The sequence below is a fragment of the Melospiza melodia genome, chromosome 14, assembly GCF_035770615.1.
Source record: "Melospiza melodia melodia isolate bMelMel2 chromosome 14, bMelMel2.pri, whole genome shotgun sequence".
In the NCBI taxonomy this organism is placed as follows: domain Eukaryota; kingdom Metazoa; phylum Chordata; class Aves; order Passeriformes; family Passerellidae; genus Melospiza; species Melospiza melodia.
Genome location: NC_086207.1, coordinates 3,142,919 through 3,170,103, shown reverse-complemented (window position 1 = coordinate 3,170,103; position 27,185 = coordinate 3,142,919). Strand labels below are relative to the sequence as shown.

Below are 27,185 nucleotides of genomic sequence, written 5' to 3'. Positions count from 1 at the left end.
TGAGCTGCCCAATCCCTCTCACCTCCACGAAAGCCAGTGCTGACCAGCATCCTCTATTCAAACTCTGCACATTTTGCATCTAAAAGTTCCTTTCATGCAGGGAGATTTAGCAGAAAAGTGGGAGCAGGCAGCACTCAGGCACTTCCATCCGCCGCTCTGCGCTGCTTTTAACCCCAGCTGAGCAGAGCCGGCGCAGACGTGGGGGGAGCAGGGTGCTGCGAGTCCCTCCTGCTCCTGCTGTCCTGGGGACCAAGCACTCCTGCCGCGGGATTTTTCCCCCTCTATCAGTGGTCTTTAACATGATCACAGCATGCAGCACAATGCTTTAAAACAGCAAAGCTTCTGGAAAACCCAAACAAAAGGAACGTCACCAGGTGACGTCAGCCTATATAGAGCCCTGTGTGGTCGCAGCGCATAAGCAAATCCATTCTTGTACCGCTTCCCTGAAAAGCTTTTCAGTAAATGCACTCATGCTACTACAGGAGCTTCTCTCAGCAATAAGCCACCCATCTGCCATCAACAAGTTAGGACTAAAGGAAGCCACAGCTGCGGAAAAGGAAAACGTGAGCTTCAATTAACCAGCTGAGCAGCCACGGAGGACGAAAACTTGTGTTAAGATTTAAAAATTGCAGACCTGTCAGAGGAGATCAAGGCAGCAATTTCAAAAGGAATATTCCAATAGAGCATCGTGGATTTTGCACTAATATCAAAGGACACTAAACCCAGTCAATTATTCAAGGCTGTCTTACATTAGAGCCTTTCACAGACTCACGGCGTTGAGTCTCAAACTACGACTGAATGCACCCTCCAATGTACTCAAAAGAATGGGTAAGTTCCTGCGTTTCTCTGTTCCTTGTATAATGAATGACAGCTCTGCTTTAAAGGAGCAGTTAAGATGCTAAAGCTGATTGCTCTGCACTGAACCTTATGAAAAAAATGTTTTCTGATAGCGCCACTGTAACCCTCCGTAATCGAGATAAAGACTCCTCCTAAGTGTAATGTCCAAGTATTCGGTTTGTCGTAGTAAGTTGTTTCTTGCATTTAGAATTAGCTTGTTGGAAATGCATGGCAATGTTATCTGCAGTGAAATCTTCCACCGTGATATTCCAAGTGTACTGATAAGGCTATCCTATCTTGTTGTTTTCCTAAATTATATTCTGCAGGCTTACATTTCAAGTGGCCATTAGGGGCTCGTATGCTGGCAGCACTATATGCAATGAGTATGGTTTTAAAAATGCTGCCTGCCTTGGGCATGGCTTGTCCACCAAAATGTCGCTGTGAGAAGCTGCTCTTTTACTGTGACTCTCAGGGGTTTCACTCAGTGCCAAACACCACTGAAAAGGGCTCGCTAGGTTTGTCACTGAGGCACAATTATATTACTGAACTTGAAAGGGATCAATTTGCAAGCTTCAGTCAACTTACTTGGCTTCACTTAGATCATAATCAAATTGCAACAGTCAGAGAAGATTCTTTTCAAGGACTGTATAAACTTAAGGAATTAGTCTTAAGTTCCAACAAAATCTTTCATTTGCCAAACACAACTTTTAGCCAGCTGCTTAACCTGCAGAATTTGGACCTCTCTTTTAATCAGTTATCCTCTCTGCACCCCGAGCTCTTCTACGGCCTTCGCAAGCTACAGACCTTGCACTTGCGATCCAACTCCCTGCGGACCATCCCGGTCCGCCTGTTCTGGGACTGTCGTAGCCTGGAATTCCTGGATTTGAGCACAAATCGCTTGCGAAGTTTGGCTCGCAATGGATTTGCGGGATTAATCAAGCTGAGGGAGCTTCACCTAGAGCACAACCAGCTGACAAAGATTAATTTTGCTCACTTCCTCCGGCTGAGCAGCCTGCACACGCTCTTCTTGCAGTGGAACAAAATTAGCAACTTGACATGTGGGATGGAGTGGACCTGGGGCACCTTAGCAAAGCTCGATTTGACTGGAAACGAAATCAAAGCCATCGACCTCACCGTCTTTGAAACTATGCCTAACCTTAAAACCCTCCTCATGGATAACAACAAGCTCACCACTCTGGATTCCAAAATCCTGAGCTCACTGACATCCCTCACCACCGTGGGCCTCTCCGGCAATCTGTGGGAATGCAGCTCAAAGATCTGCGCCTTGGCCACATGGTTGAGTGGCTTCCAAGGTCGGTGGGAGCACGCCATCCTCTGCCACAGCCCCGACCACACCCAGGGAGAGGATATTCTGGATGCAGTGTATGGCTTTCAGCTTTGCTGGAATTTATCGACTGTGGTTACCCCTGTGGCTACGACACCGTACACAGCTCCAACTACCGAGTACACGAAAAGAATAAGCTCTTCTCATTTCCATGTGGGAGACAAAGAGATTCCAACTACAGCAGGCATGGTCGTTACCACCGAAGAACAGTTCCCCGAGCCAAACAATGCCATCTTCACTCAGAGGGTAATTACAGGAACAATGGCTTTATTGTTTTCTTTCTTTTTTATCATTTTTATAGTGTTCATCTCCAGGAAGTGCTGCCCTCCCACACTAAGAAGAATTAGGCAGTGCTCAATGATTCAAAACCACAGGCAGCTCCGATCCCAAACGCGGCTGCATATGGCCAATATGTCAGACCAAGGACCCTATAACGAGTACGAACCCACCCACGAAGGACCCTTCATCATCATCAATGGCTACGGACAGTGCAAGTGCCAGCAGCTGCCCTATAAAGAATGTGAAGTATAATACCTACAGCCCATCACAAAGTAAATCAGATAAGTAACCTACTTTAAAATTGTAGGGACCTACATCAGATTCTAATTTTTACAAATGTTGACATAAAGCCTAATTTTCCAAGCTACTTAATGGAAACATTGTTTATGGAGTGGTGCAGTATTTTTAAGTTTTTTAAAAAATAAATCCATAATATTTTCAGTGTTAAAGAAGCAATGATTACATTCAACTTGCACTCCTAATGTTTAAAAGTCAAAGAGATGCTCACCTCAAACTATGTAAAATGTTTCATGTTATGTAATTATATGACTGTGTGTAAACATTTATACCCGAGTCTCCATATTCTACTTTTTCTACTGCAAACAGTCTTAGGGGAAGGAGACTGGATATCTGTGCAGGGATCTGTGGGGGACGTGCGCTCCGTTTGTTCCACTGCAGCTGGAGGATCCCAAACACTGCAGCTGGCTCTGGGCACTTTAAAGGCAGCCCAGGAGGAAGATTTTCCTCCTCTGAGCATTTCACTCCAGTAAGGGAAGGGAGGGAAAACAAAAGGAAAAAAAAAAAAAAAAAAAAGAGCAACAAAGGTCCAGGTGGGAATTTCAGTGCATTGGGGTGAATTTATCTGAAATAGTTTTGCTCTGTGCATGTTCATGGCTCAGCTTGCTGAAAGGGACAGCAGGCACAGAAAGGAGCAGTTCACACAGGCACACACACACAGGCAGGATGGGCACACACACGGGCACACACAAGAGCAGGATGGGCAGGACAGGCATACCCAGCTCCAGGCAGGATGGGCACACACAGAGGAACAAGATGGGCACACACTGATGAGCACTCAGCCCCGGGCAGGATGGGCACACACACAGTTCCAAGCAGGACAGGCACACACACACACAGCCCCGGGCAGGATGGGCACGCACACACACACACACACACAGTCCCAAGCAGGATGGGCACACACACACACACACACACATACACAGTTCCAAGCAGGATGGGCACGCACACACAGCTCCAGGCAAGATGGGCACACACAGATGAGCACTCAGCCCCAAGCAGGATGGGCACACACACACACAGAGCCCCAGGCAGGATGGGCACACACACACACAGAGCCCCAGGCAGGATGGGCACACACACACACACAGTTCCAAGCAGGATGGGCACACACACACACACACAGAGTCTGATGCAGGATGTGCACACACACACACACACACACACACAGAGCCCCAAGCAGGATGGGCACACACACACACACACAGAGTCTGAAGCAGGATGGGCACACACACGCACACACACAGAGTCTGATGCAGGATGGGCACACACACACACACAGTTCCAAGCAGGATGGGCACACACACACAGAGTCTGAAGCAGGATGTGCACACACACACACAGAGTCTGAAGCAGGATGTGCACACACACGCACACACAGAGCCCCAAGCAGGATGTGCACACACACACACACAGTTCCAAGCAGGATGGGCACACACGCACACACACACAGAGTCTGATGCAGGATGTGCACACACACTCACACACACAGAGCCCCAGGCAGGATGGGCACACACCCCTCCAGGAGCAGGACAGCCCTCCGTGTGTCCCCAGACTGGCACTGCAGCTCCTTTAGAGAGGCTCAGCATGCTGGCATCGATTGGAAATATTAAGTGCATTCAGTCCTCGGCTCCCTGGTTTCACTTGATGATGCTTTTCATGAATTCAGGCTAATTACTTAATGATGATGAACAAACAGCATTTCAGCACCTTTTCATGTGTAAATACCCTTAATGCAAGGTTCTCTTAATTAAAAGCAAATACCAACAGCAAGGTTAAGGAGAAGAGGGAAGGAAGAAAGGAAGGAAGGAAGAAGCCTCTCTTTGTCCCCCTGCTGCCCCCCCAGCTGAGGCTTCCTCTGGCTGGGAAGCTATTTTCATGCACTAACTCCACTGGTTTCTCTGGAGACAGAATTAGTCCCTGTAATATAAGCTCTCACTTGTCCTCCTCTTCCAAAATTCAAGATAAAAAAAGACCCCTTCTTATAAGTTAGGAGAATATGACTAGTTTATAGAATAGTTCACTGAAAAATGTTTTGTTTCTTACTCGATATGGGACAGACTCTAAACTAGTATGACTTTTTAAAAAATCATATATAAATATATATACACATACACCTCATTCTAAGGGGTAATTTGGTTTCTTTAGCCAGAAGTACCATATTGCTATTTATACTCTATTATGGAACTATATGTAAATATTTGCAGATCTATGCAGCGATGGTGGTACTCAGATGCCACAAGGGTGGGAGGGTGGGGGGGTCTGCAAAGGATTACATTATTTTTAAGTCAACTGCTCAAATATTGTAAACATTCTAACCAAAGCTAAAAGATTCAGAGGGATGGAGAATTATTTTATATATATATACATGTATGTATAACTAAAAAATGTGTTGTGTCCAATGCTGCAGTGTTAAACAATTACCAGCACACCCCGATGAAGAAACAAAATTCCTCACAGTGTTGCCATACTTTGACCAAATCCATAATTACAGTATGCTAATTGTGATGTACTAAACAATCCTGCAAACTTTTTAAACAGAAAAACCACTGCACAAAAATCCGTTTGCTATTTCACTCTGCTTTTCTCTCTGTATTGCCACTTAGTGAGGTATTTAGGGTGCAATTATACAACAGTTTGATGTTTTCTTGTGAGATGAATTTGTCCAAGGCAATTATAGCAAGATAAGTAACTTCTCGTAAGATTTTACATAAAGGTTTTTCAATTGCTGGTTTTGAAGATATTAATTTGCAACATTTTACTTTTACATACAGTGCCCTTAATATAAAACCAATATTTTGTTTACTTCCCTTGACTCTGTACTTTAATGGAAGAGATGATCCAGTGAAGCCTAATGGATTTCCATAGAGATATCTTTGAACTCTTGTTAATGTTAATACTAAGATGAGTCCATTACACCTGTTCATGGAAATTAATTACTGCTTTTAACTGACTACAAAAAATCCTGCGGGGTAGGTGGACAAAGAGCAGATATTCTGGATGGTTAAATCCCACGTGAGGCAGAAGGCCAGAGCTAAGCTGAGAAATACAAACCCATATTGGTCCCCAGGGGTATTTAGCTACTGTAGGGAGATTTGCTTTGCTCCTTCCCATCACTAAGTGCTCACAGCTCTCCCGAGGCCCAGGATGCTGCTCTAGGAGCAGGTGAGTGAGCACTGAGTGGGCATCGCTGCCCCTCACCCTGCACTGGCTGGCAAGGGCCAGCTCTGGGAGCCTGGGGAGGAGGCACTCGGGGATGACTTCCACCTAGAGCTGCAGGGTACCAGCACAGACAAAGTCATCACTGAGCTTCTTAATTATTCTGGCAACCAAATAATCTGGCTGTGCTGCCATCCCCAATCAGATGTCACCACTGAACTCTGACAGCCTCAGCTGTGTCTGCAGGAAGCAATCCCAGAAACCCTGGCTGTCAGACAGTGCAAGGGGTACCACCTCAGTCTTCCACAGGGGAACAAGAAGTGGCTGCTTGATGAGGAGCTGAGGTTCCTCCAGAGGACGTGCTTTCCCAACAGCCCAGCTCTGTCCCACTCCATCTTTATGAGCTTTTCATTCCACCCAGGAAAAGCAAAGGCAGATCCTCCAGCAATGCTGCATTTAACCCTCTTCTCCATCCCTGCCACTCCTGGTGGTTTTCCAAGCATTAAAGCACTGTTGCAGTGCCTGCCCAAGCACACCCACCCAGGCACCCAAGTTTCCACTGGTGCTCAAGTGCTTGGCTTGCACACAGCAGAGCAGGAGGCCAGCAGGCACAGCCCAGCACTGCTCCTGTTCCCTCTCTGCACTCCACAGCCAGTCTCCCAAATGCTCTGGTTTACAGCTGCTATTTCCAAACCCATTTGTTGCCAGGTTTCAGGCATAAGCAAAGCAATTCAGCAAACATTACATTTAGGGTAACAGGTATCATAAAACTCGCAGAATGTCAAACAGCAGCAGTGAAGTCAACTTGAATTCCCTGTGGAGGGACAGCGAGCACCAGGCAGAGCCATCGCTCTGCACAAGGACACAGCCAGAGGCTGTTAATATTTTTTATTTTAAAGTTACTGTCTTCCATTTGCAATTGCTTGTGACTCTTCCAGGCAAGGAGGGGATTGGAATAATTGTGCTACTCAGCAGTCCCTCATTTATTTTGTTGATGGAACAAGAACCAGGATGATTTGGTTTAAATTAATCGTATTTCAGTACCAGCACTGGCTGATGACAGGAGCTTGTTAACCTGCCCTCCCCAATCTCTGCTGCACAGCCTCGGTTTGTACAGATCCTACACTGCTTACAGGTGCTTCAACATCTCCAGGCACAACCTCAGAGGTCTTTGGGTCTTTTAGAAACAGAATTTCTTGTACTGCTCTTGAGGTCCTCATCCCATCCAAAGATCTCCTCCATCCTCACTGATATCCAGGCAGCTTCCCCCGCTCCTCACCCTTGTGTCAGTGAAATGGAAACCCAGCAGCACTAGTTCAGGTTTTGAGTCATTCTCCTGGAACAGGCTGAATTAATGCTCCCAGTTAGTCTCTCTGCATTAGATCAGTGTTTAAATGCACACAAGTAAAAATGACTCGATGAAGGGTGAAATGGGTGAGTGCTCAGTCTCCAGCTGAAGTACTCCTCTGCACTGAGCTCCCGTTCCCTATCAGATGGAAACATAATGAATGCTGCTCCATTGGTGTTCGGTTTTGTTTGTTTCTCCCCCAAGCAGAAATGATCCAATTTTTCAGTGATAAGCCACATGCAAATCTGAGCTTCTGTCCCATTACCCCCTTACAAGACAGGGCCTATTGCTACCTTGTAAAATCAGACACATCCCGTGGCTTTAAACCAGAAATCTGCACTACACGCTTATTTTTAATGTGTCTAAGATAATTTCTGTACTACTTTAATGGAAATAAAGTTGATTTAATTTTGTGATCTGTGAGCTATCAAAATCCATCTGTTCAGACCTATGAAACTTACCCAGGAGCTGAATTTCATCTTTCTTATGACGTTTTCCATAAAAATTAAACAAGTTCAGAGGGGGATACAGTATTTCTCCTCCCCTCCCAAAAGGAACAAGCAAGGAAACAACAGAAACCAAAGGCAGCAGCTCCTCCCTCCCCACACCTTCCTCCACTGCAAATGTCCCAGATGCTAAAATTGGTGCTGGGCTTTGCTTTTTAAGGCACCACGTTAGTAGGATGCTTAGAGATAATTTCAGAATCAGCTGGAAATTCAGCATTTCACATCTTGTGTAAAAATCTGCCTTGTGAGAGGCATCTAGGGAAAGGTATCAGAAGCCTTGAGGGGTATAGTCAGCCCTCAGATGGGGTGAAATAGCACTGCACACCCCTGTGTAAGCAGGTTGTACACCCCTGTGTAAGCATCAAGAAGCTACACCTGCCATCTCCCAACCACTCCTTTGTAAAAAGCCAAACAAAACCCACTCCATTTTTCTTTTTACTAATGAAAACACTAGTAAGTGAACTATTCTACCAGCTTAGCAACCCAAGATTACAGAGAGTCCTAGATGCATTGTGTTTAAATTATGTTTCAAGAGCCAACTTCTGGTGGGAGGGGGTGTGAGTAATGGAGTAAAACAAGTGCAGTGTACAGAAGCATTTTGTTATTAAAATTGTGTATACTGTAAAACTGAATTTGCCTCTTTCTTCCTCCCTTTTCAAGCAGAGGTGCCAAAAGCTCACTCTTTCGTGGTATGTTAAAAGCAGTCTGCACCCACTGTCCCAAGCAGAAGAGTCAGGTTTGTGCCATTTGCCACAGTCACAGCAAATCCAGCCCCTTCTGTTGTACCACAGTGAGCAAAATACACCCTTCTGCTGTACCACAGTGGGCAGGGCTCTTCCCGAACCAGGTGTCTCCTGACTAACAAAAACTGAATGAAAACCAAACCAAAGCCAAACTCCTGGCCCTTGAATAGCTGCATCAGGACCAGCCTGGCTCTGCCCCTGGGTGTTTCCTGGTCCCCAGGACACCTCCAGGGTCACCTGTGGGTCCCTGTGCCAGCCAGGAGCTGGCATTTCCAACGGGAACACCCTGCCAGCAGTGTGGCATGGACAAACAGCCCCGAAGGCTCAGAGGTGTCACACAGTGAGACAGCCCATCAGTTCTGAGCCACAGCCCTCCAGGAAGGTTCCCAAAACCCCTCCAGGTAAAGGAAGTGTTCTCTGCATGAGCCACCACAGCATTCAGAGCCACTGTGCCTCAGTATCACGGGAAGGATTCCTGGGTTTGAGAAGTGACAAGCTCACAGCCACAGCCCAAAAGCCATGACAGAGAACTGAACAAAAGAACGAGTCTCAGGATGTTCCAAGATGATTACATGCACTGAACCACCAGCTAAAATCATTTTAGTAACTAAGCCGTAGCTGCATTTACTTTTTTATCAAAAGGTTTGGCTGGAACAAGTTCTCAAGGGTTTTAAATGTCAGTTGGCAAACTGCCTCTCAAATCCTTCTAATATTTCAAAGCAGCACATGATATATCTATTTTCTTAAACTCTCAGAGACTAATTTTACAAGCAAAAGCATCTCACAACTACAAACCCAGTTGTTCTCACAAGCAAAGGTAACAAACCTCAGAGAAAAAACAGTATTCTGAATACATTATGCAAAACTTTTAAATCCAATTAGGAACAAGGAAACGTCAACATCACTAGCAACTTACTTTTAAATGTAGGCTCTGTTAAGACAACTGCAAAAAAAATTGAGATTCAAGAATTTGACTGGAGAGGATTGCACAAATGAACTGCAGCACTGGGAAACCCTGGCTCCCTCCTGCAGTGAATGTCCAGGTAAGGGACAGGATTCACAGAGTGTTCACCCACCACAAAACCCTGATTGAGTATTTTCTGTAATCTGTTCTTAAGGAAAAGCTTTACAAAATCATTGTTACCTAATTAACAACTTCATTACCATGAAGATTTTAGGAAATTTTATTATAATGAGGTAAAGCTCTATTTGCCATATTTGACATAGGATTCACATGCTCTGGGTCTTATTCTGGGATAATTTTTTTTACAGTGAGGGTGGTGAAGCCCTGGGACAGGTTACCCAGAGAGGGGGGGATGCTCCTTCCCTGGAAACACTCCAGGCCAAGTTGGACAGGGCTGTGGGTGACCTGATCTACCTGAAGCTATTCCTACTCATTGCAGGGGGCTGGACTAGGGTGATTTTAAAGGTCCCTTCCCACCCGAACCATTCTGTGATTCTATTAAACAAAAAAGTGACAAATGTCCTATCAGCACAATCCCGTGTTTGTTTTTGTGATGCACAACTCTAAGGGCACTGAGCAAACTCTTCTGTGCTGACAAGTAACCAAACCCTGATTTCAGCTCTTCAGCTGGTTTTAATCCACAAGGTCTATAATTTAACTTCTTCTTTTAAGTTTTCTAAAAGGACAAAAGTTAAACACACACAAAAATCATTTAAGCATAAAAAGCAGGAGCAAGAAGCTGAACCAAGACCAGAGGGGAACATCCCTTGAGTTAAACCCAATTTCTTCTCCCCAGTACGTAACACAAACACTTGTAGTGTGCACACACAAGCGAAATGAAAGGGTATTGATGTTTAAATGAAGTAATCAATCTTTCTTTTATAAAACCAAGGTATTTCTTTTGAGTGTCATGGAAGTAACTTCCCTGTTATCCCCAGCAGACTCTCCTCCTTGCACACTGAATACTCAAGCAAACTGGACACAGAGGAGCTGCTGGTTTTCCTTCCACCCCTTCCTCCCCACAGCATGGGCAGGGCAGCCTCTGTGTGACAGAGGTGCATCCTGCTTTGTACCAGTTAAAAATCCAGCCATATTTCATGAGAAGTCTTGGAGTAAGTGGAAAAGGTTCATCCATCAAGAAGGTTCTTAAATAATGAATGAGTCATAATTCTTTACAGTCAAAAGCAATTAATTTTCTGTATTGTAATCAGGAGAATAAATCTGAAAAATCCATTCTAATGGCTCTGAATCTGAAGTAGTGTTGCAGCTGAATTTTTAATTTTAAAATACAGGAGCAGTGAGGACTTCTGCTGTTTAAACATACAATCTTCTACCAAACAGAACAGCTTTACTGCATATTTAATAGGTAGAACAGGTTTTTGTGAGACCACATGAGATTAAAGATAGCATTAGATACAGGAAATGCATTTCAAGCAGAAAGGTTCTTCCAAGATACCTCTTAACTGTATCACCACTAAAATACTTGAAATATCCTTTATGAAGTGTACAAAATATTCAGAAAATCTTCCTGCAAGAAGTAGTTTTACTTACATGTTTGCAAAGAGCTAAAAATATTGAGTAGTGTGTTAATGTGGAATCCAGCTCAGCCCTACAGCAACTGTTCCTATTAGGAAGCATTTGCTCATTTCCCACTAACTCCTAAATAATCCATCACACATCCAGAACCTCTGCCTCTAAAGCCATGTGCTGTTAGCTGGGACTATCAATTTCTGCCCTCAAATGGATTGCTTCAACCCTAGCACCACTTTAGGTTTGAATTCCTTTAGAGAACAAACCTGTAAAATTAAGAGAGCTTTTAGTAAAGCTAATAATGACACAGTGTGCTAAGGAGTGAGAGCATGGGAAAGGGGCAGGGACACAATGCTACAAGGGCAGCTCCATCACTGAAGGCACCACACAGCACTTCACTGGGGTGAAACCACACTCCCTGCACTGCAGCCACTCTCAGAGCTTGGCTAACACCCTCTGCTTTGAGGAAGGCAAATTTCAGCTGTCCAAGCAGCCCAGCTGCTCCAGAGGGGGGTCATGCACTGAGCATCCTCAGCACACACCTACCAAAGGATGTGAGCCAGGAACAAACCCCCAGTTTGGGAAAACCACCCAGCAGGGCCATGCTGCAAGCCCCCAGCTCTAAGCACACAGCTCTGACTTAAAGAGCAGGAGATATTAAAGCACCATCTCTGCTGTCCTCAGGAGAAGACAACATGCTCCAGTAAAGACCTGGAACTACTTATTGATCCCATCCAGCCCTGAAGCACAACATCCCCACACAAACAGCAACAGCTGCTTGAAATTCTGCCTGAATAATTTAAAGGTTAAAGAAATTCTCCTCAAGCTTTCCAGAGAGTCCTGAAGATGGAAATAGCTGGAAATAGATGGAATTGCTCCCAGGTAGGACAAACACCGAGCTCAGCACCCAGGGGAGCAGCAGCCACTGCAAGGCTGACCAGAGCACAGGCAGCCAAGCTGGGGAGCCCCTAACGACAGCTGGAAGCTCTCTGGGTAGCAAGGGTGTATCTGCAGGGTCCAGGCCTTCAAGAATTCCACAGCCACAGGGCAGGCAGGCAGAAAAAGCCATCTCCACTTTATATTCTTGTCTGTGGACGACCAGCTTAGCTCTGGGATATCCATTAGCAGCATGGCAGCTGTGGAGCTTGGAAGTAAGGGAGCTGTGTCTTCTGATGCCTTCTGCCTGCAGTTAGCATCCAGAAACTTCCAAAAAGGCTAAAGTTAGACATCTGATTGGGATGAACCAGAAAAATCCCAACACCAACCAAATGAAAACGAAACCAAAATAAACAAACCAACCCAGTGAGCTGTGGCAGGTACTGCATCTTTAACACCACACTGTGCTCCTGAACAGAACAAAAGTGAGATACTTCTGACTGGTGACTTCTAGGAGATGCTCGTTCACCTTCTACTGAACTTTTAGGAGTTGTCTGTTCACCCTTGTGCTGGGTTTGCCAAACCACGACAATGCTTTACTGAACCTACGAAGCCTCAGCCTCGATGTCTCAGGTGCAATGAGCCCTTGCCAGGTATTCCTCCCTGCCAGTGAGTCTCCAGCTACAACACCACCCCCAGTTAAACTCAGCAAACACCCAGAGGGCTCACTTTGTAACAACACAACAGCAGGACTAAGGAATTCCAGTTATTTACAGACCACTCAGAACACCCTCAGTGCTGGGAGCTGCTGAACAAACTGCAGTGCCTCTTCCACGCCAAGTTTTGGATTAGTCAGCAGTGTAAATATTTATTGACAAATTTGACACTTGGATAAAACCATTGCTTTGTTCCACACCCAAGAGGTGTTTCTGGAATGAAATCCAAGTCCTTGCCCCGCTGCTGCAGAGCTGTCCCTTCCCAGCAGGGCCCTGCAGGACGTTCCTGAGTGTTGAGATGAAGGGAGAACGACCATCCTTTAATGCATGAACTCCGATTTATTGATCGATCAGTCACTTTAAATAACAGTGCTAATTAACTTCATGCATATTCCAAAATCCAGGTCCACGATAGGCTAACAGAGAAAACTCTAACCACTCCTTTTGTTTTACAATACCGATAATTGTTTACACAAAACAAAACCAGTGTTCCCACTGGGATATGAAAGGTTCCCAAAACTTCCACATCTGTTCCCAGGGTGCCATCTTTTCCCAGAGAGGGTGTTTTGCTTGTTATGGGAAGACTGTCTGAGAACCTTATTGTTTACAAAGTGATGCCTGCGAAAGTCTAATTGTTTATAGAAATCAGGCTGGGAACTGCTTTTGGAACTGCTTTGCAACTACCTTTTACTTTTCTCTCGATTGTATGGCTTCATGGCCTTTTTCTTTAAGCCATGCTTGAACTAAACTCCCGACACCTGAGCACACAGCACTGGCACAGCAGTGGGATCAAGGCTGGAGCTGTGAGTGCTCCACACCTTCCCCAGCCCCTCCTGTCTGACAGCACACCCTCAAACACAGGGACAAATGGAAACACACACAAGGAGGAGGCAGACTCCAGTGCACCCAGCAGATAAATCCCAGGAATATTGTCCCTTCATACCTAGAGCTGTCTATGGACAACAATTAACTTGACAAAGGGTGCCAGGAGAGTGTCCAGAGACACATGAAAAAGGTTTATGCCACATTCAAATGAGCTGATGCCACCCGGCTGCAGACTGCTTCCTTCTTCTTAGTGGGCACTCCATCATTTGAATCTGCCCCAATAAAGCTGCATCATCAAGAGAGGAACTTTCTGACACCTACTTTTACTGTCCATTTATTCAAAACCAGTAGTCTTCATCAGGCAAATTAATAAGTGATCATCAGCTTTAGAAAGCAATTTCAATTGTCATGCAAATATAGCTCTACTGTAGGAAGCAGCTCACTGCCACTGCCCCAGCCTCAGGCTGTGCTGGCACAGTCAACAACAAAAACCAGTCCATCCTGCCTGGAAAATACCAGCAAACCACTCCAAAAATATGAGCTTATGCAAATAACAAAACAACCTAACCACTCTATCCCTCTAAAGCATTAATTATGCATACATATCCAGTTAATTAAATATATATAAAATAGAGACATTTCAGGTGGATTTCCTGCGTCACATTATGAAATACATGCAATCAGTGATCCTGGGGAATTAACTGGTATCAATCAAAAAACATTTAAAAGTCAAAAGCAAATCTCAAAACAAGCCCTAAACTTTTTAATGGAAAGTTTACTCTTGGAAGGAGTTATAAAAGGGGTTTTTATAATTACTCCATCCTGTTTGCTCCATTTGCTTATGCAAGAGAAGTGTTTTTAACTACTGACAGGACTAGGATTAAATGACAAGTCCACATACTTGATCCAGATTGTTCACAGGCACAAGGTGAAAAATATGATAAAGAACATGAACAGGTTTTAGTGAGCTGAGCCAGGAAAAAAAATCAAACCCACATTCCTTCTGAGCAGAAAATAGGATTTTTTTGGTGATTATTAAAATAATTTCTATCAAGGCAAGTACACAGGCTGATTTCTATTCTGATAAGTGGTTTGGTCACTTTTTATGTAATGCAGTTATAATCAAGAGAGGCCTGCTTTACCTCTGCTATCAAAACCACTGTCTTCAAATCAAGTATTTCAAGTTAGTCACATACTTCCAGTCGCCTCACTAATATTAAAAAAACCTCAAAAAATCTTATTTTCTCACAGGAGAGTTATAATTTGCAATTTGAGTCTTGCAGTCTGTTCCCTAATGAAAAAGAAAAATCGGGAGAGCACATGGGTCTTCCTCCACATTTCACAGCATCTTTTAACTTTAATGGCAATTGACCAAAAGCTTCAGGACTGCTGCAGGCTAAAAACAATTCCTAATCCCAGTAATCAGTCTGGAATTCCCACTCAAGGGCAAAACCGGGAGCAGCTAAAAACACTGGGACTGGTTTGTAAGAATTCACATCCTAAGAACAACCAAATGTAGCTGTCCCAGCCCTGGAAGTGTCCAAGGCCAGGCTGGAAATGAGGATAAAGAGGAGGGAGTGTGCCCAGTGAGACCAGGGTCGGGTGATGTGGGAAGAACACAGAGATGCTGCTCCCCCCACTGCAGGCAGAAAATCTGTGTGGACAAAGCTCAGCTGGAGCTGCCAGAACTGGGGAATAATAACAATTTATAAAGATATTAATGGTGAAAGGCAGTGCAGAGATGACTTCAGTGTGTTCCAGGATGAGGAGGATCACCTCACAGACAGGGAAAGGCAGAGATTTAATGCATTCTTTGCCTCTGTCTTCAACACGGATCATGGACCAAGGGGGTCCCAGTGTCCTGAGCTGGAGGCCCATGACTGTCACAATGATCAGCTCCCAGTGACCCTGAAACCATGCAGGATCTGCTGCTCCAGCTGGATCCCTACAAACCTACAGGGGTCTGATGGGATTCATCCAAGAATCCTCAAAGAGCTGCTGATATCATCACAAAGCCTCTCTTGATGATTTTTGAGTGGTGTTGGCAATCTGGAGAGGTCCCAGCTGACTGGAAGCTGGGGAACATTGTTCTGATTTTCAAGAAGGGCAAGGAGGAGGACCCGGAAACCACAGGCCTGTCAGTCTCACTTCAGTGCTGGGTGAAGTTGTGGAGGTTATTCTGGGAGGTGCTGAAAAACACCTGGAGGACAGAGGCATCAGTCACAACCAGCACAGCTACAGAGGGGAAAGTCATGCTCACCAAACCTGATTTCCTTCTGCAACAGGGCATCCCACCTGGCTGACTGAGGAAAGCCACCTGATGTGAGCTTTTTCAGGCTCAGGCTGGATCTCAGGGAAAGGTTCTTCCCCAGAGGGTGCTGGCACTGCCCAGGGAATGGGCACGGCCCCGAGGCTGCCAGAGCTCCAGGAGCCTTTGGGCACCAGGGATGCACAGGGGGATTGTTGGGGGCTCTGGGCAGGGCATTGAAATCCTTGTGGGTTCTTCCAAGCCAGGATATTCTATGATCCTCTAAGTCTTCTTTTAAGTGATGGTGAAACCAAACCTTTAAAGTTACTGTCTAGTGCTATCAATGTATTATTTCTTGAGGGGAAAAAACCATCATTGCAACAGCAAAAAGTTTTTTTAAACTATTATTTGCACCTGTGGTGTGGAGGAGGAAGAGAAGGGATGAAGAGAGGTGTTTGTCAGGTCTAAAAAACAACAGATTCTCAAACATTTTGTACTACTTTTATACCACTTCTAGGTAACAGATCAATCTACCAGTGTTCTCTTAAGGCTTATTCTCATATCTAACAAGTTAATAGCATATGTTTTATGATATATAGCACGAAGGTTCTACACCTCTACAGCACATTTCTACCACTGAAGCAAAAATATCTATTTTTAAAATCAGTAATGGTAGGAAAGTGCCAGGGTGCCAAGAAAGTCATCCTGTAACAACATACATCTTTTCCCTAAAAGTGCAAAAGAAAACCCAAAATGGCAATAATACATCACATGCTAAACCTGGCTTTTCATGGAATTGAGTTTCCCCACTTTCCATCACATCATGATGCTGGGGCTCTACAACCCAGACCAAACCCAGCATTAACCAAGCAAAAGTACCTGAAACCCTTTGCAAAATGGCTCAGGTTTCTATTTCTTGTTACCCTGCAGGTGTTTTTTAGCTGAGCTCAGAGGCAGCTGCAGGCCCTGACTTCCAGCAGCACACTCAGGTCACACAATATCCTGAGCTGGAAGGGGCCCACAAGGATCAGAGTCCAGCTCCCAGGGGAATGGCCCACACAGGGATGGAGCCCCACACCTTGGGGTTATTAACAGCATCCTCTGACCCCTGAGCCCGTCTCAGGCCATCCCTCCCTCCACACCAGAGCAGGTGTCTCTCTCTCACCCAGGGGTGAGCGTAACCAGTGCAAAGGGGTTGTTCTGCATCCTTCTCCTGCAGTTTGCAATCCTGTGCTCCTGCCCCTCCCTGCTGAGAGCTGCCAGGGTTCAGGACTCCAGCACTCCCAGCCAGGCTGCTCCTCCTGCCCACAGCCCCCAGCTGCCCCCAGCCCAGACAGGAGCACAGAACCTGTGCTGGAAAAGGAGCAGGACAGCAGCACAGCACAACAGCCCCCACAGGCCCTGCAGTGGATCACAGCTGCTGATAAAAGCTCAGTTTTAAGCCTAGAGTTTAAACCTTCATGCAGCACCCAGATCAGAATAACGCTGGATCCCCAGGCAAGTGCAGCCAGGTGAGATCTGAGCCTACTCTGAGTGACAACAGCACCTCAACAGGGGCTGCCCAATGTTCTGTCAACACTTCAGCTGTTTCCTCCCGAGGGATTTTGCTGAGTGACGCTGGTTAAGCTTGGCTACAGGTCAATTCATCTCACTTCCAGTATGCCTGGTTAGATGGGAGAAGCAGGATGGATGGGGGAATGTCTCAGAACACCAAATCAGGGGGACAAACCACTTCTGGCAGGAGCCACCAGAGAACTGCTGGGGCTGGTGAGTAATCTACCACTGGAACTGCTTTTTTACAGGCTTGGTTTTTCTTTTTTATGTTAATTAGTAACCTTATCTAAGGAATATCTCAAGTTTTTCCTTTGTAGATTACATGAATTAATAGATATATCCAGAAGCACGAAAAGCAGGCTGAAGTTTACACCTGCAGTAATTCAAAAGCCTTGAGATATGTAGTTTTTATCAAATTTTACATGTGTGCAAAAGGCTTTAGAAATAGAACTAAAATTGGAACAACAGAGACCCCTGCAAAATTCAAAAGGAGTGAGCCAAGGCAGCATATGCCCTTTCCAAGAGGAAGAGAATGCATTATAAATCTGGGAATAAAGCCACCTAACTCCTGGCAAGACAGCTTGGAGAAACAGATAATAAAGCAATTCTACCAATATGGTCACAAGACATTCAAAGTTAGAATTAATGTATCCTTTATTCATTATTAGAAATATAAATAGGTTTAATTTGCAACAGATTTAAGTGTTTCCTGTAGGGTGGGGGATTCAGCAGCCTTAACCTGCAATACACCAACACAAAAGTAGGTATGAAGTTGCCTTTGAAAGGAAGCAACAGGCATTAGAAACCAGGAACAGCAGGAAAAGCTGACTAATTGTCAAGAACCTCAAGCCTTGGCAGCAGCAAAAGCAGCAGAATTTCCTCTCCATCACAGAATCCCAGAATGGTCTGGGTGGGGAAGGGAGCTTAAAGATCATCTCATTTCACCCCTCCATGGCAGGGACACCTCCCACTGTCCCAGGCTGCTCCAGCCCCAATGTCCAGCCTGGCCTTGGGCACTGCCAGGGATCCAGGGGCAGCCCCAGCTGCTCTGGGCACCCTGTGCCAGGGCCTGCCCACCCTCACAGGGAACAATTCCTCATTCCCAATATCCCATCCAGCCCTGCCCCTGGCAGTGGGAGCCATTCCCTGTGCCCTGTCCCTCCATCCCGTGTCAATTGTCTCTCTCCAGGTTTCCTGGGGCTCCTTCAGGCCCTGCAAGGCCACCCTGAGCTCCCCCCAAAGCTTCTCCTGTGCAGGTGAACAATGGCAGCTGTGCCAGCCTTTCCTGCCAGCAGAGCTGCTCCATCCCTGGGATCATCCTGGAGCCTCCTCTGGCCTGGCCCCAGCAGCTCCAGCTCCTGCCTGGGCTGGGGCAGCTCTGTGGGATCACCATGTGTGGAGTCAGGTGAAGTCCCTGAGGAGCCAAAAGGACTCAGAAGGAGCCCTGGCTGCCCAGGAGGGAGATCCCACTGAGGGCACTCAGACCAAGCCAACCTCATCCCCATCACCTCCACTCACCCAGAGCCAGTGACCCCCTGCTCTGTGGGGGATTGAAAAGCCCAGAAACGTGGTGTGCATCCTTCATTTCTCACAGAGGCACCACCAAGCTATTATTTACTAAACTAACTAATTAGCCAGCCGCCCTTGCAGATAATAAGAATGCATTAAAGTATTTAGAATTCCAGTACAAGCCTGACACATAGGAAGTGGCTGCCCTTCTTCAAAAGAAAGTGAATGTCAAAGGAAACAAACCATTTAGGAACACTCAGCACATCTGAGGTGCAGGGGAAAGGCAGCATCACCTCAGCATCCAGGACAAGAAAGGAAAACAAAGCTGAGTGCTATGGGATGCCAAGACATTTCACACTTTTATTGTATCAGCTTCTACTTCTAAAGAGATCATTAAATACACAATCTGAATTAGCATTAGATAGATGATAAAGTAACAGCTATTCAAAACAAAGAGAATTAATACACAGAACTGCAAAAACTGGCACAGAAAAAGCTGGAGATTGAAGACACTTAAGCTGACAGTAATCTGAAAAACCCAGCTGGTAAATTCAGTTTTACACCAAGAAATAAGTTCTAAGTGAATCTACACTTCACTGCAGTCTAGCACTGAAAGCACCCTTCCCTGCACACAGGCACTGCTCCAGGAGTGAGTAATAGAATCAAAGTCATAGAGCAACTTTACACAATGCATAAAATAATCAATCCACTGGAAACAACACCAGGAATACTCCCAGGGAATACAAGTGCCCTGTGTACTTGAGGTAGTCCTGCTGTTACAAAAGGAGTTCCTCAAGTCCAGCTGAGGATACCCATAACTTGGGGGCATGGAGGAAATAGGTTTCCACAGCACTACAAAACTGACCAGAGGTAAAAATTTAGAGGCAGTTTGGAGAATTCAGCATCTGCCACCAAAAAGGCAGTTTTACATTCTCTGTGAAAATGCCTTCATGAGAGCATTGGAGGGTGGTGGTGGTGTACAGGACAGGCAGATTTGCGTAATTACCACATTTTCTCTCCAAACACATTCCTGACAGGCTCTCCTCACCTCCCTCTGCAGGTCCCTGAGCACCCCTGGGCTGAGCACAGCTGACCACAGAGGGAGGAGCAGCAGCCCCCCTCACCTGTGGCTACCAGAGAGCCACAGCTGCAAAGCCACCCTCACAAGCACATCAGTCTCTCCATGGCCTGGGGAGGACCCTGCCTTCCCCAATGGAAGGGCCCTGCAGGAAGGAACATGCCCATCTTGTAGGCCATTAGCTCCAAAGGGGTCACCTGCCCAGGCACAAGGCAGAGGGGCTTCCAGCTTCTTTCTCTTCAGTTATTTCTGCATTAACTTCTTGTTTTCTTGGCTTTTTTCAGTCCACTGACCTCTAGAATTTGGTTTCTTTGACTCCTGGAGAGATGCCCAAAAAACTCATTCTGCCTCTAAGGAAATTCACAATTTGGCATTTAAGGGGAACAGTATCAAGTGATATGGCTGCAGTCTTATTTTGTATTTGACATCAGAGCTCTCCAGTCACCTTCTTCCCCCAAAATGACTCAATAAAGAGTCCTCAAAGGAGAGGTTCAAAGGCACAGTAGGGAAGAGGAAGCCAGCCCCACATCCCACAATGCAGGAGGCAGAGTGCTGAGGGGGAGATCCACACACAAACCCTTGGAAAAAGGGGAAATGAGACTGAAGCCACAGATGCAGAAGCCACCTGGGCAGTATCAAGCAGCCAGTTGCTCAACCTCTAAGCAAGCAGAATTAATTGCATTAATTCTGGGGTTTAGTCAAGAGAACTTGAATAAAAATAATGCACACTTAAAAGCAGTGCAGAGTATTGGGTTAATAACCATGGGGACAGCATGTACAAGGAGGGATCTGACTTGGGCAGCACTGACATTCACAGCTGCAATTCATCTGCTGGGAAGCCTGAAAGGAAAAACATCCATCAACTTCCAACACCAGATACAGGACAGAATGAGTGTGCTACAAACAAGTCCCAGGGTTATCTTCCTTCTCAGCAAACGGGTGCTTTTTAAAGCATCACATACCAATGCTGCAGGTAATATCAGAAAAGAAAATAAACTAAAAAAATAGCTAAAGTCTCAAGCAAATAATGAGATTGGTGTCTCAAAGAAATTGATGAAGTATCTCCAGCATTCCTTAATATCTCTGTATGTATTTTAATTTGGGCAGAAATTTTGCAACTGTATTAATATATCAAGACAACATGAAAATAAATTTAATAGTGTCAGGATTATTTGAAGTCTTGAATAGTTCAGGATAGTCAGAGTTCCAACTCCCCCAAACAGCCCCATGGCCAAATCTTCATCTGTCATCATATTAAAGAAGCTGCCTGCCACACTTGCAGGTGGGAACCTTACTCCAAAACTCAATAAATCAAAGGCAACAAAAAAGTACCTTATGGTTTAGTTTAGTGGGGTTTTTTTGTTGTTGTTGTTTTTGGTTTTAAGGAATCCATCCTTTAAATACAAGGTCAAAATAAATTCCCTAAACCCCAGCAGATGAGAGGCAAGCTAGAAGGATGCTCTGGAGCAGTGATGGCACCCAGGACTGATGCACCTGCATCCCCAAGATGCTCCTCATCCCTGTCCAGTCACTCCCCCGCACACGCCCATGTCACTCACACTTTCTGTGCCTCACAGACTTCACTCTCAAGATACAAATTGAGCTGATCCTCAACCAAGAACCTTCTGTTCTCAGAGCCTTTCCCCCAGACAAGCAGCAGGCTTCATTTCCCCAGATCACTCTGCAGGTTTCAGACAGTAACTGATAACGTCAATTCACGTTATCATATTCAGCAAACCACAGCTGACAGCACCTCAGGCATATCAAAGAGATTCTGAGCTGAGAAGCAATTTTTCTCTTCTGGCCACATATGGCAGCAGTGGAGCACCCAATGAATGGCAAAAGCCTTGTTTCTTGACAGGCAGAGGTTACCAGAACACAGTGGAGTCAACACTCCACGAGTGGCTGCACATCCCACAATATTTGCATTCACTCTGACACACACAATAAAGAAAAACACCCTCCATTTGTGGAAGGCACAGATATTTGTGAAAAGCCAGCACAGAACCATCTGGGTTTGATTCTTCACTGCCTACTGCTAATTTTGCACATGCCCTGGTTTTCCCTTTGTGGCGCCATGCCAGTGCTTTTTTTTAATTGCTGCTGAGAAAAATGCACCTTTTAGCCCACCTCTGCAAGGCAGCTCCTGCCCTGACAGCCTCTGGCCCTCCTGCTCTTATTGAAAGGAAACTACTCTTCTAGAATGCCTGTTCAGCAAAAATAATTTGTGAGTATCCAGTCTCCAAAGTCAAGAAGTGTTTTCAGATAGCCTGAGCAGGTTTTTAACCCTGCCATACACAAGCTGCTTCCCCTCTAACTCCCATCCCTCCTGCTAAAGGAATGTGTAGGCCAGGAGGAAGCCAAAGTTCTCTCCTCTGTTTCAACAGCTTCCCAAGATACAGCTTAAACCTCATCCTTTTCTCAGACATGAGAAGGATTAAGTCACTCTTTTGCCTCTATTTAAATTCCAGAGGGCTGCCACTATTTGGATAAGCCACAAATGCTAATTATTCTGTATTGATTCTGTTGACTTTCTGGGACAAAGGAGGTCTGAAGCTCCAGGACACATTAAGAGCATTACAGAACATCAGCTTTCTTACACAGGATAAAACAGGTTAAGCAAGAGCAGAGTCTGGATAATAAACACTACATCCAGAAGAGAATATCTCAGTTTCCATCAAGACCTCTAATGCTTGTAAAAAAGATGAAGAGGTACTGGAAAGCAAAAAAAAAAAATGAAAGAGCACAGCAGGTTTTGCATGCCATGGAGCACTGGAGAGGAGACAAGTGGCACCACACAGCCACAGGGACAGATGTGTACATGGACAGTGACTGTTCCTCTTCTCTCCCTTCATTATCTCCTGAATCCCATCCTGCAGATGGAACTTAGTCCAGAGTTTGTATTAGATCAAGGCAAAAGAAACAGGAGAAGTTGAGGACTTAAGAGTCAAGTGTGCAATACAAGAACTGTGGTCTTCCAGCTTTGTAATAATTCCATCATGCCCTTCCTCCAACGAGAGGAATTGAAAAGCCCAGTTGTGTGTGTAATACTTCTGCACACTGAGAGCATGATCCTGCTGGAGGCTAAAAGACTGTTTATCCACAGATCAGCAGTCACTGTGCAAACTTACATGCTCCATTCCATCCATACTCCTCGAATTTGACTTTGAGAGACTACTCAAGTATCACCAAATGAAGTTGCATTAGGGCTGACTACATATTTGATCTTATGTAGACAGATAAAGTTCAAATATTTTCCTACAAAACAGTAGAATTCAAATGAATTAAGCCATAAACCACAATGTTAAGGCAGAATCCATGCACAGCATTAGTGTACTTATGTAAAAGCACTTAGAGTTCAAGGAAAGTAAAACACTGCAAAATGCCAAGCTCCATATCACAAACAAGGGTGTACATTTGTACTGCAGGTTTTCCCTGCATCAATCTTAACTGTTATTTGATCAACATGAGATTAAGAAAGGCTGAGATTTATAATGCATTATCAGAAGATCAGAATGTGTTAACATTGGAGATGGACACATGCCTGACAAAGGAAGACTCAGGTGTTTCACCAACACAAAAGCAAAGGGTGAGGGGGGGAAGAAGGGACCAGGTAGGATGGGAGCCTTCACTGCCACTCAGAGTATCCACAGTACCCAATTCCTGCTCAGAGCCAGCACTAGAGCTCAGCTCTGCTGCACAGCTGCCTGCAGTGAGCACTGTAAGTGAGGGCAGCCACCTTCCTTCTTTTACATACATTAAGAGTCTGTAACAAAAACGCTGCAAAGCGTGGAAAGGCTGCAAGGGTGAGTTCTGCTGTACAAGGCAGTTCAGAACAAGTCCCAGCTGCTGTCAAATCTATTCAATTTAAGAGAGTTCTTGCTGGCAGCTCTGCAAACAAGCAGCAAAGGCTGAAGGCAGTGGATGGAGCACAGCAGTGATTTAAGACTTCCAGAGACTCCTGGGCTCCTACTGCAATCAGACCTGAGGTGTGAGTGCTGGGCCTTGCTGGGATTCTCTCAGGAGGCACTCAGCCAGCCATATGCTTCTTTAAGAGATGCATCTGCACAGCACAAAAACTGTCTTGGGTCTGGAAAAGCATCCAGGACTTGCAAGCTGTGCCACTGGCATCAGTGGCTGCACTGGCCTGTGCCCCCTCCCAGGGCACACAGCTGCAGCCCAGATGTGCTGCCCTCCCTCCCCTCTAGGGCTGGGCACCCCAAGCTGTTTGGGGTCTCTAAACCAGCAACTCCACATCAACATTGGGAGAAGCTCAGGGAAACCACTGGGGGGGCAGGGAAGACTCTGAAGAGCTTCAAAACCCAGAGATCACAAGGTGTACAGAACTTTGCAGGAGCTGGACTCTTAAGAACTTCTCTTAAATTCCATAAGTGCTTTTATTACTCCCTAAGAAACAGAAGGTGCCAGAACATCTCCTGAAAACCCCACACTAAGTCCCAAACCAGGATGGTGTTGGGTGAATAGCTGGAAGCTTGATTCTGTAGCCCAAAAATGCCTGACTGACACAGTGTGAAGTTCTCACCATCTTCATCTGGCTTCACTCCAATGATGCTGAAATATTTACTCTATGGCAGCCTATAAGCATTAAACTTAAAACTCCTATCACTTCAGAAATGTTCTGTTTTTAAAAGCAGCATTTTTGTCAAAGCAATAATGTCTATGGAAATTAGGGCCCAGCAGAACAGCACAGCTCTCTACTGAGCAGCAAAGTCCATGACAGGAAAACCCATCCAGGCTTTCTAAGCACATCCATCACGTCAGCATTCAGGCATCTTAAACTGACAAACAATATTAAAAAAGAAAGTGCAGATTATCTCAAGGCAGAATTTTTATCAGCATCTTTATCATCAACACAGATCAGTGTGCCATTTTAATTCACATCTATTCCCACAGAAACAGATGCTTTCATTAAAAGGGCTATGCAAGAGCCCTTTCAGTATATAGATACTTGCTATAAATGAATTTCAGAGTCATGTGAAAATTCACGTGTTCCTTTCCAAGCTTGGATCCTTGATAGGAACACAAAGCTGTGGATCAACATTATTAATAGGCAAATTCATCATGAAAACACATCTCCATTCTGTAAATTGCAAGTGTGTCTGGAGTAGAAATATCCTTTGCTGGTAGTTCTGAAAACAAATGATTTCTCCCAGCAGATATTGAATAGATAAACCAGGCACCTTCCTGCCCAATCACTTTCCAAGCATCAGAGATGTTCAGAGAAGCTTAGGAAAGAAAAGCAAAATAGTGCAATTAAGGTTGAGCAAACAGCCCTTGTGTGAAGCATTACATTCCCCTAACTGCACTGAACACAGACACAAGGGTGCAAACCAAGCATCTAACAAGTTATGGGTCCACCAGGTCCAAACCCAGCAGTGTTGGGACCTTCTCTGGAGACCCCAAGATCCAAACCACGCTGGCCTGCCAGAGTTCCCTGACAGAGCAGGGCCACAGCCTGGGCTCAGCCACCCCCTCACCCTGAATTTGTGCCATACCAGCACAGGTCAGGGTAAAATCTAAAACAAACAGAAACACAACCCCCACCCCCAACCAGACCCTGCTGTGGTGCTCAAGCACTTGAGGCCAAAGAGAAGATGGAAACCAGGGAAAATAAAAAGCCATCCTGAAGTGATGTGTGCCTGGAATGCCTGCTCTGAACCAGCTCCCAATGGCTTTTCTCCATTTGCTGCCAAGCACCTCTAATGCAATCCAGACAGTCAAGGACACAGTCAGAATGTTAATATGAAAGCATTAAAATTCCCATTGAAATGGGACCTGTCAGGCTACTTTATGTAACATGATTTATCGTTTCCAAATGTAGTAACAAGGGATTTTATTGTACAAGAGCATGTGGTACACAATGGGGCTGCGGGTCCGCATTCCGCACTCACCAAACTACAATTCCTGACAATGTTTCTGCTGGTACATGGCTGAGTTACTGGTGTGTGCATGAAAGGGGAGCTGAATGCATTAGAAATTGATGGGGTACAGAATAGACTGAAAATGAGAGCTCTCTGCACTTCCTTGTGCATACTGAGCAGAGCAAGACACCTCCGACCACTGCTGGCCCATGGAAAGGAGCCCACTGCCCCCAGCCCTCAGGGCTCCTGCACCAGGCAGCAAAAATGGACTGTCAAAAGCTGAAGGAAGCTTTTATTTCCAGTCTTACACATCAGTCAGGTAACTGATGTCTTCTGCAACTTCAGAGCACACTGGAAACTGCTGGTTATGCTTCCAGGGCGTGGCCTGTGCTTTCTACCCCGTGAACCCCAAACCCCTTCAAAGCTCGGCCTCAAAGTCACCAAACGCAGCCCTTGCCATGTGTAACACAGAGCTGACAGCAAGGCAAGCTGCCCAAGTCCTGTGCTAATGACACCCAGAGGGCTAGAGCACAGAGCACATACCTGTCACAATCAAGTCTGTGGATTCCTGTGCCAGTGACACATTTTCTTTCTAAAATAGAGAAATTTTTCAGCTGTCAGCCCACTGGGCACTTTTTAATGCATTTCAGTAGTTTAGATATCCATGTAGTTTTTATTAGAGTTATGTTAACTTTGAGGCAGAGCTGAGTAGCACAGAACAGAAAAGCAGAGATGTTGGCTGTACCTACAGTGGGAGAGGAATCTCACCAGCTGCCAGTGCAAAGGCAATGCCAGGATAAACTGGTAGCAGTGTCAAAAAATACACAGCTTCATCCTTTTTACTTGGAGCAAACTGCAACAGGTCAGCATGCACCCACACAAGACCATGGAGTTAGACCCTAAAGACTGTTTCCATTGTATTTTCTGATATTTCTTACTAACTTCTTCATTGATTGCACTATTAATTTTAACATCATTCTGTTCGATGCTTTGCTCTGCCCTCTTGCCCTGCCTAAGTCTGGAATCAATGCTCAACTAAACTCAAATATGCTTTGAAATTTCTTTGTTTAATTAATAAAATACACACCAAGAATGCCTGACGGCCACAGATCTGGGTACAAAGACCTGGGTCTTGCCATCTGTGAGTTATATTACAAACTCAGCTGCAACTGATGTGGTGAATTTACTGCATTCCAGGCAGTTGATCCCAGAACCAAGACCTTGGACTACTCTGCTTTCACAAAGCTACTCAGAATCAATAATGAATTTAGGCCTTCCCCTCCCAGCCCTGCCATTCAGCACCAGCAGCAAGAAACAAGCTTACTCCAAGTAATAAAACCTAAATGCAAATAGGCATCCATGCTATTTCAATCCAGGAGGGATCTGCAATGCAAGTTTAAAAAGGGAAACTATTTTCTGTTGGAATTGTGAGAAGTGAGCAAAAGCCATAATGGAAAACAGCTCTCCCCAGGCAAAGTGGGAGAGGAGG

At 45.3% G+C, this 27,185-nt stretch overlaps 2 protein-coding genes across 6 annotated transcripts in view; one reads left to right on the top strand and one right to left on the bottom strand.

The window, feature by feature from the left end:
• Positions 1-27,185, bottom strand: part of CTNNA1 (catenin alpha 1) — a 116,814-nt gene that overhangs the window by 54,773 nt on the left and 34,856 nt on the right. The window contains exon 1 of one of the 3 annotated variants that reach the window (XM_063168441.1): positions 23-173. The exons of the other annotated variants lie outside the window; for them this stretch is intronic. Coding sequence (XP_063024511.1) covers positions 23-79 — 57 coding nt within the window. The 5' untranslated portion in view covers positions 80-173. Of the gene's footprint in view, positions 1-22; positions 174-27,185 lie in introns of those variants that run through there. 3 annotated transcript variants of the gene reach the window in all.
• Positions 258-5,001, top strand: LRRTM2 (leucine rich repeat transmembrane neuronal 2). 3 transcript variants are annotated; one of them, XM_063168443.1, is made up of 2 exons: positions 258-828; positions 1,164-5,001. In XM_063168443.1, exons 1-2 carry the CDS (start codon positions 825-827, stop codon positions 2,711-2,713), a joined length of 1,554 nt encoding a protein of 517 aa, XP_063024513.1. In that variant the 5' UTR covers positions 258-824; the 3' UTR covers positions 2,714-5,001. The 3 variants fall into 3 exon arrangements, with proteins under 3 accessions (XP_063024513.1, XP_063024515.1, XP_063024514.1); XM_063168445.1 differs by having other exon boundaries at positions 268-828; positions 1,613-5,001; XM_063168444.1 differs by having other exon boundaries at positions 270-828; positions 1,592-5,001.